The 13,332-nt window shown below is 41.3% G+C and overlaps 1 protein-coding gene across 7 annotated transcripts in view; it reads left to right on the forward strand.

Annotated features, from left to right (window-relative positions):
* Positions 1-4,612: 4,612 nt before the first annotated feature.
* The window catches only part of TTC7B (tetratricopeptide repeat domain 7B), a 310,918-nt gene continuing 302,198 nt past the window's right edge, over positions 4,613-13,332 (forward strand). For 2 of the 7 annotated variants that reach the window (XM_031952354.1, XM_031952353.1), the window contains exon 1: positions 4,617-4,823. In XM_031952354.1, the coding sequence (XP_031808214.1) occupies positions 4,703-4,823 (121 nt within the window). In that variant the 5' untranslated portion in view covers positions 4,617-4,702. Of the gene's footprint in view, positions 4,824-13,332 lie in introns of all 7 variants that reach the window. The other 5 variants (XM_031952351.1, XM_031952352.1, XM_031952356.1 and 2 more) reach the window with 5 other exon arrangements.

A 13,332-nucleotide genomic window follows, 5' to 3' on the forward strand; every position in this document is an offset into this window, starting at 1 on the left:
TTAGCTTGTGAAGGAAATCAAAAATGCAGGTGGGCATAAATATAGGGATTGGGAATTCAATGTAATGGCTTTTAGTCATCTCCCAGAGTTCTTTCTCTGGGCGTAGCTGGTTCAGTTCATTACTGCTCCATTGGAAATGATTTGGTTGATCTCGTTGCTGAGGATGGCCAGGTCCATCAGAACTGGTCATCATATAGTATTGTTGTTGAAGTATATAATGATCTCCTGGTCCTGCTCATTTCACTCAGCATCAGTTAGTTAAGTCTCTCAGGCCTTTCTGAAATCATCCTGTTGGTCATTTCTTACAGAACAGTAATATTCCATAACATTCATATACCACAATTTATTCAGCCATTCTCCAACTGATGGACATCCATTCAGTTTCCAGTTTCTAGCCACTACAAAGAGGGCTGCCACAAACATTCGTGCACATACAGGTCCCTTTCCCTTCTTTATAATCTCTTTGGGATATAATCCCAGTAGTAACACTGCTGGATCAAAGGGTATGCACAGTTTGATAACTTTTTGAGCATAGTTCCAAACTACTCTCCAAAATGGTTGGATTCGTTCACAACTCCACCAACAATGCATCAATGTCCCTGTTTTCCCGCATCCCCTCCAACAATCATCATTATTTTTTCCTGTCATCTTAGCCAATCTGACAGGTGTGTAGTGGTATCTTAGAGTTGTCTTAATTTGCATTTCTCTGATGAATAATGACTTGGAGCATCTTTTCATATGACTAGAAATAGTTTCAATTTCTTCATCTGAGAATTGTCTGTTCATATCCTTTGACCATTTTTCAATTGGAGAATGGCTTGATTTTTTATAAATTAGAGTTAATTCTCTATATATTTTGGAAATGAGGCCTTTATCAGAACCTTTGACTGTAAAAATATGTAAGGAACATATTTCTCAATATTATTTTGAAAAATAGGAGATCTAGGGCTCTGTCTTCATTTCACATTTGGAATTTTATAGCCCTGTCAAGTGGCCCCTCCACATTTGCTGAAACAGGACACTGTGGTCATATGGTTCATTGACTATCATGAAAATGGAAGAGAAGTTAAGTGCTTAAACTTGTAAAGCTTCTCGTCTAAACATCTTCCCAAATTTCTCCCCCTTGCCTTTCCAAATATGGGGCTGTTTTATATTTATATGGTGTGCTAATGGAAAAAATGCAGAACCACCCATTCCTAATGATTCCTATATTCCTATATAGGAAGGTGGTATATATCTGAAGCTAGGACTGGGGTTGAGATGGGATGGGTGGATGGAGCTAATTAGGTGGCGCAGTAATCTGTAAAATGAGCTAAAGAAGGAAATGGCAAGTCACTAAAAGTTGTACACAACTGAAACGACTAAATAGCCATACTATGTGTCTGGAACCCCTCTTGGGTTTAGAAATTACATTTTTATTTACTTTGATTTTCAATAGTATTTTATTTTTACAAAGACATGTAAAGATAGTTTTCAGTATTATTTTTTTTGAGATTTTGTGCTCCAATTTTTCTCCCTTCTTCCTCTTCCTTCTCTCTTCCCAAGATAAGTAATCTGATATAGATTAAATGTCTATTTTCTTTAACACATCTCCATATCTGTAATGCTGTGCAAGAAAAATCATAGTAAAAGAGGAAAAAAATCATAAGAAAGAAAAAACAAAAAAAGGAGAAAATACGATGCTTCAATTATCTATAGGAATAGTGACTAGCGTGGGATATCTACCTCTTGTGACTGTTGCAGTCTACCATATCTATGCCCTGTGCCAGCTCTGCCAGGACCAATTTATTCTTGCCAAATTCACTGTTCCATAGATTTATCCTGCTCTTTATCATACTTGAATCTTTCATGATGTCATCTTTGCTTAAGAAATCTCTCTCCTCACACTCATCTCCTTTTTCCATTTTTGCCTATTAAGATCTTTTCAATTCCCAATTCAAAGATTCTCTCCTGACTGAAGTCTTCCCCAATTCCCTCAAGTCCAGTCTCCTTTCCCCTTGGATAGCAGATAATATTGTGTTCATGCCATTTTACTGTATATGAAAACAAATCACCCAAAGGTGTATTTTTTTTTTAACATTTATAACATTTCATTTTAACATTTAACATTTAAATGATATAGCCTGTGAGAAAAATGAAGTATATAATTACTGACCCTGTTTTTACAATTCAGGTAACTGTAGACCCAGAGGTGTTGATTAAATGACTATTAAGTGTTAGAACCTGGATTGGAATTTGTCTCATGACTCAAAATCTTGATTCCTTTCTTCTTTCTTTATAAAAATTGCATTTTGTCTTTGTTATCTAGCTTTAAAAAAATGTAATTTGGATCAGATTGGAGTTGAATTGGAAAACTTATTTTCTCTCTTCTTCACCAATAGGTCCTAGAACTAGCACTATACCTGATAGATAGTAGACTTTAAATAACTTCTAGTTGACTGACTCATTAACTTCAGGATTGGGATTGACATTTGTCTTACTATTGACAAAGTAGATGTCTTTGCTATAGTACATCTATTGCTTTGAATTGAATTATGAATTCAACCCAATTCCTCTTCCTAGTTCTCAGATAATTGGGAGCTGGAGTTCTTGGCCTTTTTTTAAAAAACTAAAGCTAGTGCCTTCCCTCTGTTAACTATTTCCTGTTTTATCCAGTATGTAGCTTCATTTGTATGCTGTCTTCCCTATTAGATTGTAAGCTCCTTGAGGACAAAAAACAGCTTTTGCTTCTTTAACTTTGCTCAGTGCCTAGCACATAGGTTGTTCAATCTTTGTTTCAGAGACTGATGGTATCATTAGGTGATGTCTTGATTTTTTTGTGAATTGTATTTAATTGAGGCAGAGTTGCACAAAATCAGCAGCCCTGCTCCCTCTTGCAAAGGCTTGGAAGGTCCACTGGCAGGAAAAAGTTAAGACAATTGGAGGTGGTCTAGGAGACAGCAGATGACAAAGCTCTAAGCTCTTCATAGCACCTATTTAAACGGCCTTCCTTGCCCTTAGAACAAGTTGTTCTCATCTGTCCATCCTATTGGAGGAAGTCTTCATATATCCCCCTATAATTCACTGATGGGTTTGGGATCTGTCAAGTTAGCCTCAACTGGCTTTAGCCAAGATGGTTTAACAGAATATGGTGTCTGTGCATGCTATAGTCACAGGTGAGCGCTGGGAAACAGGTGGACACCAAAGATGGATGAAAAGGATTGGCAAGCCCTAGACACCCCAAAACACCCCACTAGCACATAGTAGATGTTTAATTCGAGCTTATTGAATTGAACCAGACTGTTTTCTTGCCCTGGTTACCCCAAAACACTCCACTAGAACATAGTAGATGCTTAATTTGTGTTTATTGAGTTGAACCAGACTATTGTCTTGCCCTGGATACCCCAAAACACCCCACTAGCACATAGTAGATGTTTAATTCGAGCTTATTGAATTGAACCAGACTGTTTTCTTGCCCTGGTCACCCCAAAACACTCCACTAGAACATAGTAGATGCTTAATTTGTGTTTATTGAGTTGAACCAGACTGTTTTCTTGCCCTGACACCCCAAAACACCCCACTAGCACATAGTAGATGTTTAATTCGAGCTTATTGAATTGAACCAGACTGTTTTCTTGCCCTGGTCACCCCAAAACACCCCGCTAGCACATAGTAGATATTTAATTCGAGCTTATTGAATTGAACCATACTGTTTTCTTGCCCTGGACACCCCAAAACACCCCACTGGCACACAGCAGACGTTCGTGTTTATTGAGTTGAAGCAGACCGTTGTCTTCCCCATTGATAGCAGCTTGCTTGAGGGCTTCTCGGTGCACCGTGCTGCCGCTGTTCAGTACCGGCCAACTCTTCATGGCCCCTCAGACCACGCTCTCCGAGCTGATTGCTTGGCAAAGATGCTGGAGCGTTGCCATTGCCTTCTCCAACGAATTAAGGCAAACAGTAATTAAGTGCTTAGCTCAGGGTCACACAAGACTACTAAGTGGGAGCGGAATCTGAACCCTGACTCCAGGTCCACGCCCTCATTCAGCTGAATGACTCCGCTGCCCCCGCTTGGTACACACTAGGTGCTTAATAACTGTTGACTGATGGCGTCACGAACCTTTAGGCAATTCGGTGAAACTTAGGGACCCCTTCTCCCGGAGTGTTTTTAAATGCACAAATTAAAATACAGAGGAATGCAAAGGAAACCAGTTTTATTAAGATCAACTTAGCAAAATAATTTTAAAATAGTTAGCGTTCCTTTTTCCTCCTTACTCCCCAACTCCCCAATCTAAATTGGTACATTAAGCACGACCTTTGGACTGTAGGTTAAGAACCCGTGTGGGGAGGAACGCTACAGCAGAGGCCCTCCCGCCACCCCCGCCCCTTTGACCTCTCTCCTTCCCGCCCTCCCCTGCTTGGCCGTCCCAGTCTCCAGTCCCGGGACCTCCTCCTTCCTCAGCTCAGGCGCCCCGAGGGGTCTCGGCGGCCGCTGCGCTCCCGCCCCTGGCCGGCAGGGGTCGCTGTCTGGGCCGCCGCCGCCGCCGAGCTCCCCGCCCGCCCCCGCCCCCCCCTTCCCCCCCCCGCGCTCCGCTCAGCTCCCGTTACGCCGCGGAGCCGGGAACCCGGAGCGGGAGCCGGAGCCCGCGGCGGCGGCGGCGGCGGCGGCGGCGTCTGGGCCTGCGGGGCCGGGGAGCCCGGGACCCGAGGCCCGACGCCCGAGATGGCGACTAAGAAGGCGGGCTCGCGGCTGGAGACGGAGATCGAGCGCTGCCGCTCCGAGTGCCAGTGGGAGCGGATCCCCGAGCTCTGCAAGCAGCTGTCGGCCAAGCTCATCGCCAACGGTGCGGCTGCGGGCGGGGGGCCGGGGCCGGGCCGGGCCGGGCCGGCGGGGAGGCCCCTCAGCCCAGGCCCGGGAGGGCCCAGCCGCGCCCGAGGTCGGCGAGCGGGCGGGAACGGGGAGAGCCTGGGGGCGGGGGAGGGGGGCGCGCTGCCGTGGGGGAGGGAGGGGTACGGGTCATGGCGGGGGTCACATAGGGGTGTGTGCGCGGGGTCATCTAGGGGGCCGGGGAGCGTGTGCGTGGAAGTCACAGGAGGTCGCAGAGGAGCGAGCGGTGTGTACAGGGAGGGTCGCATAGGGAGACGGCGGGCGTGGGTTACAGCGAACGGGGGCGCTACACACCTGGAGGGGTCTGCCGCGGGAGCAGGGGAGAAGAGCAGGGGAGAAGGACGGGGGCTTGCATGAGGGGAGGGCACGGGGGGTGGAGAATGTGTGCGTGAGGGGTCACCCAAGGAGACGGGGAGGTGCGCGCTGTGTGCACGGGGGGCAGGGAGGGCGCATTGTAGGAGTCACTGGGAGCGTGTGCAGCCAGGAGTGCTCGGGGGTCGCTGGGAACCAAAGGCTGTGTGACACCCAGAAAGTGTGCTGAGGAGGTGGGCACCGGGAGCCTAGGGCTTTGAGCAAGGGTATCTTGGGGGTGTGCATAGAAATCACAGGGAGTCCAGGAGCGTTCAAATGTGGCACAGGGAGACAAGGAGTGCATTTGTGAGGGAGTTAAAGGAAGTCCTGCAATGTGTATAAGAAGAGGTCCCAGAGCGCGAGCATGGGATCTCGGGAAACAGGGGAGTGCGTTTGAGTGTTACAGGGAGTCTTTTATATTTTGGTGCTGGGTCTCCTATTTTAGATTCAAAAGCTCTTTACCATAAATGTGCAGACGGGTCGGTAAGGGAATGAGAGAGTATGGTATAGGAGGATCCACCGGATGAAGTAGGAGTGTTTATCCTGAAGAAGAGAGGACTGGGGGTGCCTTAGAGGGACATAAAAACTGGCTTCGAGGATCGGAAAGGCTGTCATGTGGAGGAGCAATCAGATTTGTTCTACTTGGCCCCAGAAGGTGGAGCTAGGAATGGGTAGGGAGACATAGATTGAAGTTTGAAACCCCCCAAAAACTTTTTAATATTTTGAGTCTCTTCCAACTCAGATGCTCTGATTCTTAATATGTATGTGGGGAGTAGGGAGTGAGGGATCACTTAGAGACAGAGACATGGAGATCATTGGAAATCTAGGCTTGTGCATGACACATGTAGATGTCCAACTGTATCTGTGATAGAGCACAACTGTGCATTCACATTATTTGCATGGGTAACATGTATATAATTTTTTTTATTAGAAAATATCATTTAAATAGTATAAGAGGTAATATCTGAGATATTGAACAAGTCAAGATAAAATTAATTCTTAGAATAGAAGGAGTCCATGTTCAAGTATTCTTAATATATGGAAGGTTTACCCTCTTACCAATCTTAACACAGTCTGGTCCAGTTCTTCTTTAGTTATCAAGGATTCTTCTCTAATAGCTTTTCTAATGCCATTCTATGTGCTTTATTTTTTATTTTTATTTTTATTTAATAGCCTTTTATTTACAGGAGATATGAATGGGTAACTTTACAGCATTAACAATTGCCAAACCTCTTGTTCCAATTTTTCACCTCTTTCCCCCCATCCCCTCCCCCAGATGGCAGGATGACCAGTAGATGTTAAATATATTAAAATAGAAATTAGATACACAATAAATATACATAACATGTATATAATGAAATTATGCATGGAGTCTACTGGTAGAGAGTTTGCATGGGAAATTAGGCTGTTCACAAATTTTATATTCTGGTTCCACTAAAAATTCATGTTTGAACTTCATAAAGATACATACTGTCTATTTAGGGACCATGGAGGTCACTGGGAAATCAGGGTATTGCTCAGTGGTAACTTTGAGTGTTTATGAAGGTTACTGGGAAGTCAATGTTTTACACACATACACATATAGAGAGAGAAGGCCACTGAGAGGTCAGGGTATGTGTACATGAAGGGTGTATGCTTGAGATGGGGATGGAGTCACCAGCAAAGCAGAGACTCATGAGGCAACATATTTAAAGATCATAGACAGTCTGTAGGTTTTTTATATAGGGGTTATAGGTTGTTAGGAAGTCAGGATGTGTATCTGATAATTACAGGGAGTCAGGACCTTTACATAGGAGACAGAACAAGTTAAGACTTGTATGTATCTTCTAGAAACCTTGAGTATGTACAGGTTATAGACATAGAATTTCACAGAAAATTAGTATATTTATAATAGGTATTTTATAGGCTAGGTACTAACTAGAGTCAGTATGTATATGACATTACATAGGAGAGTCACTGAATCAGGATATGTGCATGGTACAAGATTATAGGCAGCTAGGGTTGTATTCCTGGGAGTGGGTCATGGGGAGGGATGGTTGCATGTCTGAAGCAAAGGAATGTCAGTGGGAGTCAAGGAACGTCTGTGAGGATTACAGGGAATTACAGTACGTGTATGAAGAGGCTAGACTTTATTTCTGAAGGTCACAGGGAATAAAGATATGTACTTGGAAAGGAGTGCTGCTTATTTTGCAGGAGTAGAGTTTGTACTATGAGACATTACAGAGTTTGTATATGGGAAGCTAAAGAAGTCAGGAGATATTTGTATCAAGGCTGTGGAGAGAGAAAATGGACAGAGAGTCTTAGGACAACTAATATAATATAAGCCACTTATGTGGCTTTGAAAAATTGAGTATCAGTAAGCATTTATTAAGTGCTGACTACATTCCAAGCATTGTGCTAAGTGCTAGGCAGACAAAGAAAGACAAAGGTCAGTTCTCCAGGAGTTCCCAATCTAATAGGGCAAGACAATATGCAGGCAACTATGGACAAACAAGTTATAATCAAGATTTATGGTGTGTTTGCACAAGAGTTGAGGTTGGTGTATGGAGGGAGTCACATTGTGGATTTAGTAGAAAAATGGCAAGTTTGGTGTGTATTTGTGTTGATGATTTACTTAAAAGTTAATTGAATTTAAACTTGAACTATATAGAAACAGTACTGGCTTGACAGTTCAATTCCAGTGCAAAGCTCTACGTGGTCATAATTGCTTATGAAAGAAATATTGCCAATATTTGCAAGTCAGAGTTTTTTTGTTAGCACATGACAGTAGTACATTAGGAAAAGACAGGTCCGTCCATTTCTTTTTCCCTGTCTTTTCAGGACTTAAAATGGTAGAGAGTTCTAAAGGATACCCTCTGAACATCGGCATCTCTCCCAACCAAGGCCTAGTGCCAGTGCCCTATGTCTGAAGACATAGTTCCTTCCAAATTGTGGTACATTTTTCCCGACTGGGACCGAGGTTTCATCCACTCTCACTTGTGCTGCTCCATGGGGCCATTTTTGTAGTTAAGGTGTCAATGTGGCTGTGACTGTAGAAGGGGGAGGGGTGGGAAGTTAGAAGCCCAGTAGGTTAGTTTAAAACAAAGTTGTGGGAGTGCTTGTTTGTGTGTCTTACTTCACTGTCACAGTCACATAAGACTATTTTACATTGCATGGAGCACTTTCACATTTGTGATCTCATTTAATCTGTCCCTTTAGGTAAGCAAGACAGGGATTGTTATTTCTCTTTTCCCGATGAGACTGGGCTCAAGAGTGACTTGCTGAGAATCCCAAGGGTTTTAAGTAGAAGAGCTTGGTTCTTCTGACCCCTGAGCCATGACATTTCCACTGAAAGCAACCCAGCCATTGGGCTTAGAAGCTTCTGGCACCTTATCTATTAGTCTGGTTGATATTCTTGGCTGTGGCTTAACTGATTTTTTTGCCTTCTCTTCTCCCCACTGGCATCATTCTATACATTTTCTTCATCTTAGGGAGAGGAGAGGATCATAGAATTATGGAAGGGATCTTAGTGATCCTCAGCTCTACTCTTCCTATTTTACAGGTAGACTTCCTGAGGCCCAGAGAACTTTTGTCTTCCCTGAGTTCACCCAGGAGGCAGTGAATCTAGTATGTACTGGAATAAGCCTTAGACTTGGAGTCCAAACACAGAGAAGACACAATTAATCATTTAATCATGCCATAATGATAAATCACAATTCCACAGTATTTAAAATTTTACACTTCTCTCATAGAAACTCTGAGAGAGGTAGCTAATGTAAGTATTATTCCCATCTTCCAGGTGGGGAAAGTGTAACCCTAAGATGTTTAAGTAATTTGCAGAATTCTTTACATCTAGTAGTTTGTCATAGCTGGTTTGAGATTTAAGATCTTCTGACTTCCTTTATAGTAGTCTTTTTTAATATGAAGAATTTACCCTAAATCACTTGACTTCTTCATTAACAGATCCAGGCAGAGGTCTAAAGCAGTGAAAGAGGGCCAAATATAATCCCAAGGCAAATCTTTTATCTGTAGATTTCCATTTTTACTGTGATTGTAGCCCCTTTAACCAAGACTGATGGGGAGGGAAAGTTCTTCTTGGTGTCTTTGTGTTTGTATATGTTGGTTAGTGTGTTTCAGGGGCCGTATTTGGGCTGCCTGGTAAATCTTTACTTTGATGGTAAAAGATCACACACAGGGACTTGAAAAGATCAAAGAGATTGTTAGTAAGATTTAAAAAAAAAAAGACAAAAGAAACCAAACCACTCCCATCCCACCAATTAAATAAAAGCTATACTTAGAGAGAAGCTAGTGATAGAAGGAGGAGGTTATGAGGCAAAAGCAGAAAAATAAGAGGCACGACTCAGATGGCAATACTTCTTTCCAACTTTTTCAGTAAATAGTAGGTGTGAACTAACCATCAGACTGAGGCCTCTTTCGTTTGAAACAATATTTAATCTCTAATCACTTGCAATTTAAAATAAGGTAAAGGGATTTAAAGTTGCTAATTTCACTGTTGTCTTAAATAAATGAATACTGTTGCATTTGAAGAAGCTATTAATATATGTTACCCTTCAAAACAGCATTTGTAACTTACTTTTAGTGGGAATGGATTGTATTGCTCCATCTGTATCACTTAATTCTTACTAGTGCATCTCTAATGATCTTCTAAGGCTGTCAGAACATTTTGCTTTATCTTCACTATGTTTGAAACAAGTTATTTAGAATAATTTTTACCAAGATTTAGATAGGTACCGAAAAGGACACTTACAAACTTGAAAAATGGAATCCATTTTAAATGATAACTCTGAGTTCCCTTGCTGGTTCATTGACCCTTATAATTTTCTTACCCCAACCCCATTTTTTCAAAACAGTATTGTATAAAAGACTAAAAGTAATTTATAGTTGATTGGAGATAAGGAAAATTAAAGAGTGGATAAAGACTGAAAAGCACTTGAAGTTAATTGACTAGAGCAGGGATTGACGGCCTTAAGGCATGCTTGCTAAAGATGGCCCTGGGACTCTATTCCAGTCTGCTGCTGCTGCTTTGGCTCACTGCTTTGAGAGGGTCACCAACCTTTGAAATTATGGAAGAGTATTAACAATACACATCTGTGTAGTGATTGGAAATTTTCAAAAATGTCTATCTCACAACAGCCTTTTGTGTACACTATACAAGCGTTATCACCCTATTTTAGACAGGAAGAAAGGGAGGTCTTCAGAGTTGGTCTTTATACTCTGGATATTGTTCTTGTGTTAAAACTAAAAGATCTAGATTATTTTATTCCAATACCATTTATAGCTAAGGAAACCAAGAGCCAGAAAGATTAGATTGCCTGCTTAAGGTCACTTATATGGTTACCTGGACACTAGGTAAGACTAAAACCCACGTCTCATGACTCTCGAGTGTGCTGCCCTCCTCACTGTAGTTCAAGGAAAAAAGGATAGGATGGAGAAGATCATGTACTTCCAGAGAGTCTCTTGGTGTGGCTATCCCCCCTCAGTTCTGGTCTTACTTTGTATGAATCAGGATTCCTTATCCCCTTTTCATAAATAGTCGCCACTTCAGCTTCCTGTAAAAAACAAAACAAAACAGTAAGATTACTACTACTTCCTCTTCCTTGTCTGGGTACTTCAGGAGTATGGAGGTTGGCCATTTCACAAGTTCTCAGTTGGAGAGGTTTTCTTATTACTGAAAAGAAACAGATTTTTCCCTTAATATGTTGTATAGATATTAAGACTGATTTGGTTTCTTTGTTTTTATTTTCCTCTAGTAATTTGTGAGTAGTAGATAAGACATGTAGATGAATTCATGATTTTATTGATTTACATGGTCCATCCAACAATATAAATTGAAACTTCTTTATGCCTGCCCATGTTTAATTCTTTTTCATGTCCTCCCATAGATTCACCAAAGGCCATCCACCTGCTAGAGAGTTTCCTCAATTTCTCTTGATTGGTCTTCAGGCTCTCTGGCAATCTTACCAGTTTTTCTTTTTCCATCAAATATTTTCTTAATAGCATCCTTTTCTCCATTTCTTCAGAGTTTGTAGCTACTCAGAACAGGCCTAGTTTCTACACAGGAAAAAGAATGTCCAATGCCAGATTATAAAATGAAGATGAATGGACAACTGTAGTGCTGTTCATTAGTATATAAGTTTTGGACACAGTAAAAATGGCTAATGAGTTGGATCCAAAATTAACCAGGAGGAAACTGGGCTAGATTACCTTCAAAAGCTTGTGAAACTCATTTAATAATCCAAACTTCTCACAGGACCCATGACACATTTTTCTAGTATTTAATGTTCTAGAAACCAGTGTTATATGGTTTTGAGTCATTGAGCATTAGTCTTTAAAGAGTTAAAAATGAGGATCATACAGAGGGCAATGGAGAAACATTTGGTAGGTTTAAGCAGGCTGTTTTATGTATATGTGTGTGTGTGGTGTGTGTGTGTGTGTAACACAAATAAGAAACTTATGAATCATTGCTTAAAATTTAATCCTGTTTTTATTAAGTAGAAAATAAACCTACTGAGAGTAGGACACAAAGAAATGATTGATAGTACTACTTGCCCAGGGATTGAATATGCATACTAATGGATGTGATACAATGTAATGTGTTAAGTACAAATTAGAGATACTACTGATAGTGTTAAATTTTTTTTAAAAAATGGGTAGCTGTCTTAAAGAATCATAAATTTAAAGCTGGAAGGGATCTTAGAATTCATCAAGTTCATCCCCTTTCATTTGACAAATGGAGTGACAGTCCCAAAGAGGCTTGGTTAAGGGGGTCAAGCAGGGCTTCAGGAGAAAGTGCTCCTGAATGGAGCCTTGAAGAACTTCACAGACAACAGATCATAAGATGGAAACATCTCAGAAGCCATTTACTTCATCCTCTCATTTTACATGTGGCCCATGGAGTAGAGGTGTCCTGTTTCAGGGTTCTCAAGTAATAATAATCTGAATAGTCAGTCTTCTTTTTACTGAGCCAAGCTAGGTAGGGTTTGAGGAGGTAATACTTTTCAGGTTTTGTTTTCCCCCAACCTCATTAAGGATTCAGTGTGTGGATTATGACATCCTTAGGTTTAGTTATTATCTTCATGCAGAAAACTCTAATATTTTTTCTTGAGCTTCAGTTTTACCTGTTGGACATTTTTGAGCTGGATGTCCTATAGGTGTTCCAGATTCAGCATGTCCAAAAGAGAACTCACTATACAGAGTGTTCCAAAAGTCTTAGGGCAGTTTAAAGGCTAAATCACTTAAAACTATTCTAAGACTTTTAGGATACCTGTATTCTTTTCTTCTCCTCCTGATCTCTCCTCTTCTGAACTTTGTTAATACTGTTGAGGGCATCAGCCTCCTTCCAGGATCTCTGCCACTGTGTTGTCCTGCACTTCTTACCTGCCATTCTTCACATAGGTACCATTCCAGGTGAGACCTTCACCATTTTTTTAATTAGATTGTTGAATTAGCCTTCTGTTCTACCACCATGTCTCAAGTTTCTCCTCACTCCAATCCTATCACTCAGCTACTAAAATGATGTTCTTAAGGTAAAGAACCACTCATTTAATAAATTTTTGTGGCTCCCACATCCTAAAGTATTTTACAGCCTCATTACTCATCTTCTTGACGTCTTGCACTTTACTTTCTGCCCTGCTAGACTGTCTTGCCATTCTTCATAAATGAGGCTCCATCTCTAGTCTTAGTACCTTTGAACTCATCTCTCTGTTCTCTTAGAATCCTGAATTTCTTTCAGGATCCAGTTTGTGTCACCTGCAGTGACTTTTCCTGTTCTCTGTTCCTTCGTTCTCATTCTCTGCTATTCCTCTGCTATACCTTTTGTATAGATATACACATATGTACGTAGATATATACGTATATATGTCTCCCCATTGAGAATGTTAGTTCCTTGAAGTTAGAGAGTTGGGTTGCTTTTTCTTTGTCCACTTTCTTAGCATGGTGCCTCGCATATACTGTATTTAATAAATATTCATTGATAGATTTACTCTTTGTTCTCAGTTCTTTGCTAGAATAGAAGGTAGTAATTTTGGTTTGTATGGGCCTTTTCTCAATTTTCACTTTTTAGAGACTTATGACTGATAGTGGAATCTCTGTCAAAGTGGAAAGCCAGTTCTCTT

This window comes from Sarcophilus harrisii, chromosome 2 (genome assembly GCF_902635505.1).
Source record: "Sarcophilus harrisii chromosome 2, mSarHar1.11, whole genome shotgun sequence".
NCBI classification, from domain to species: domain Eukaryota; kingdom Metazoa; phylum Chordata; class Mammalia; order Dasyuromorphia; family Dasyuridae; genus Sarcophilus; species Sarcophilus harrisii.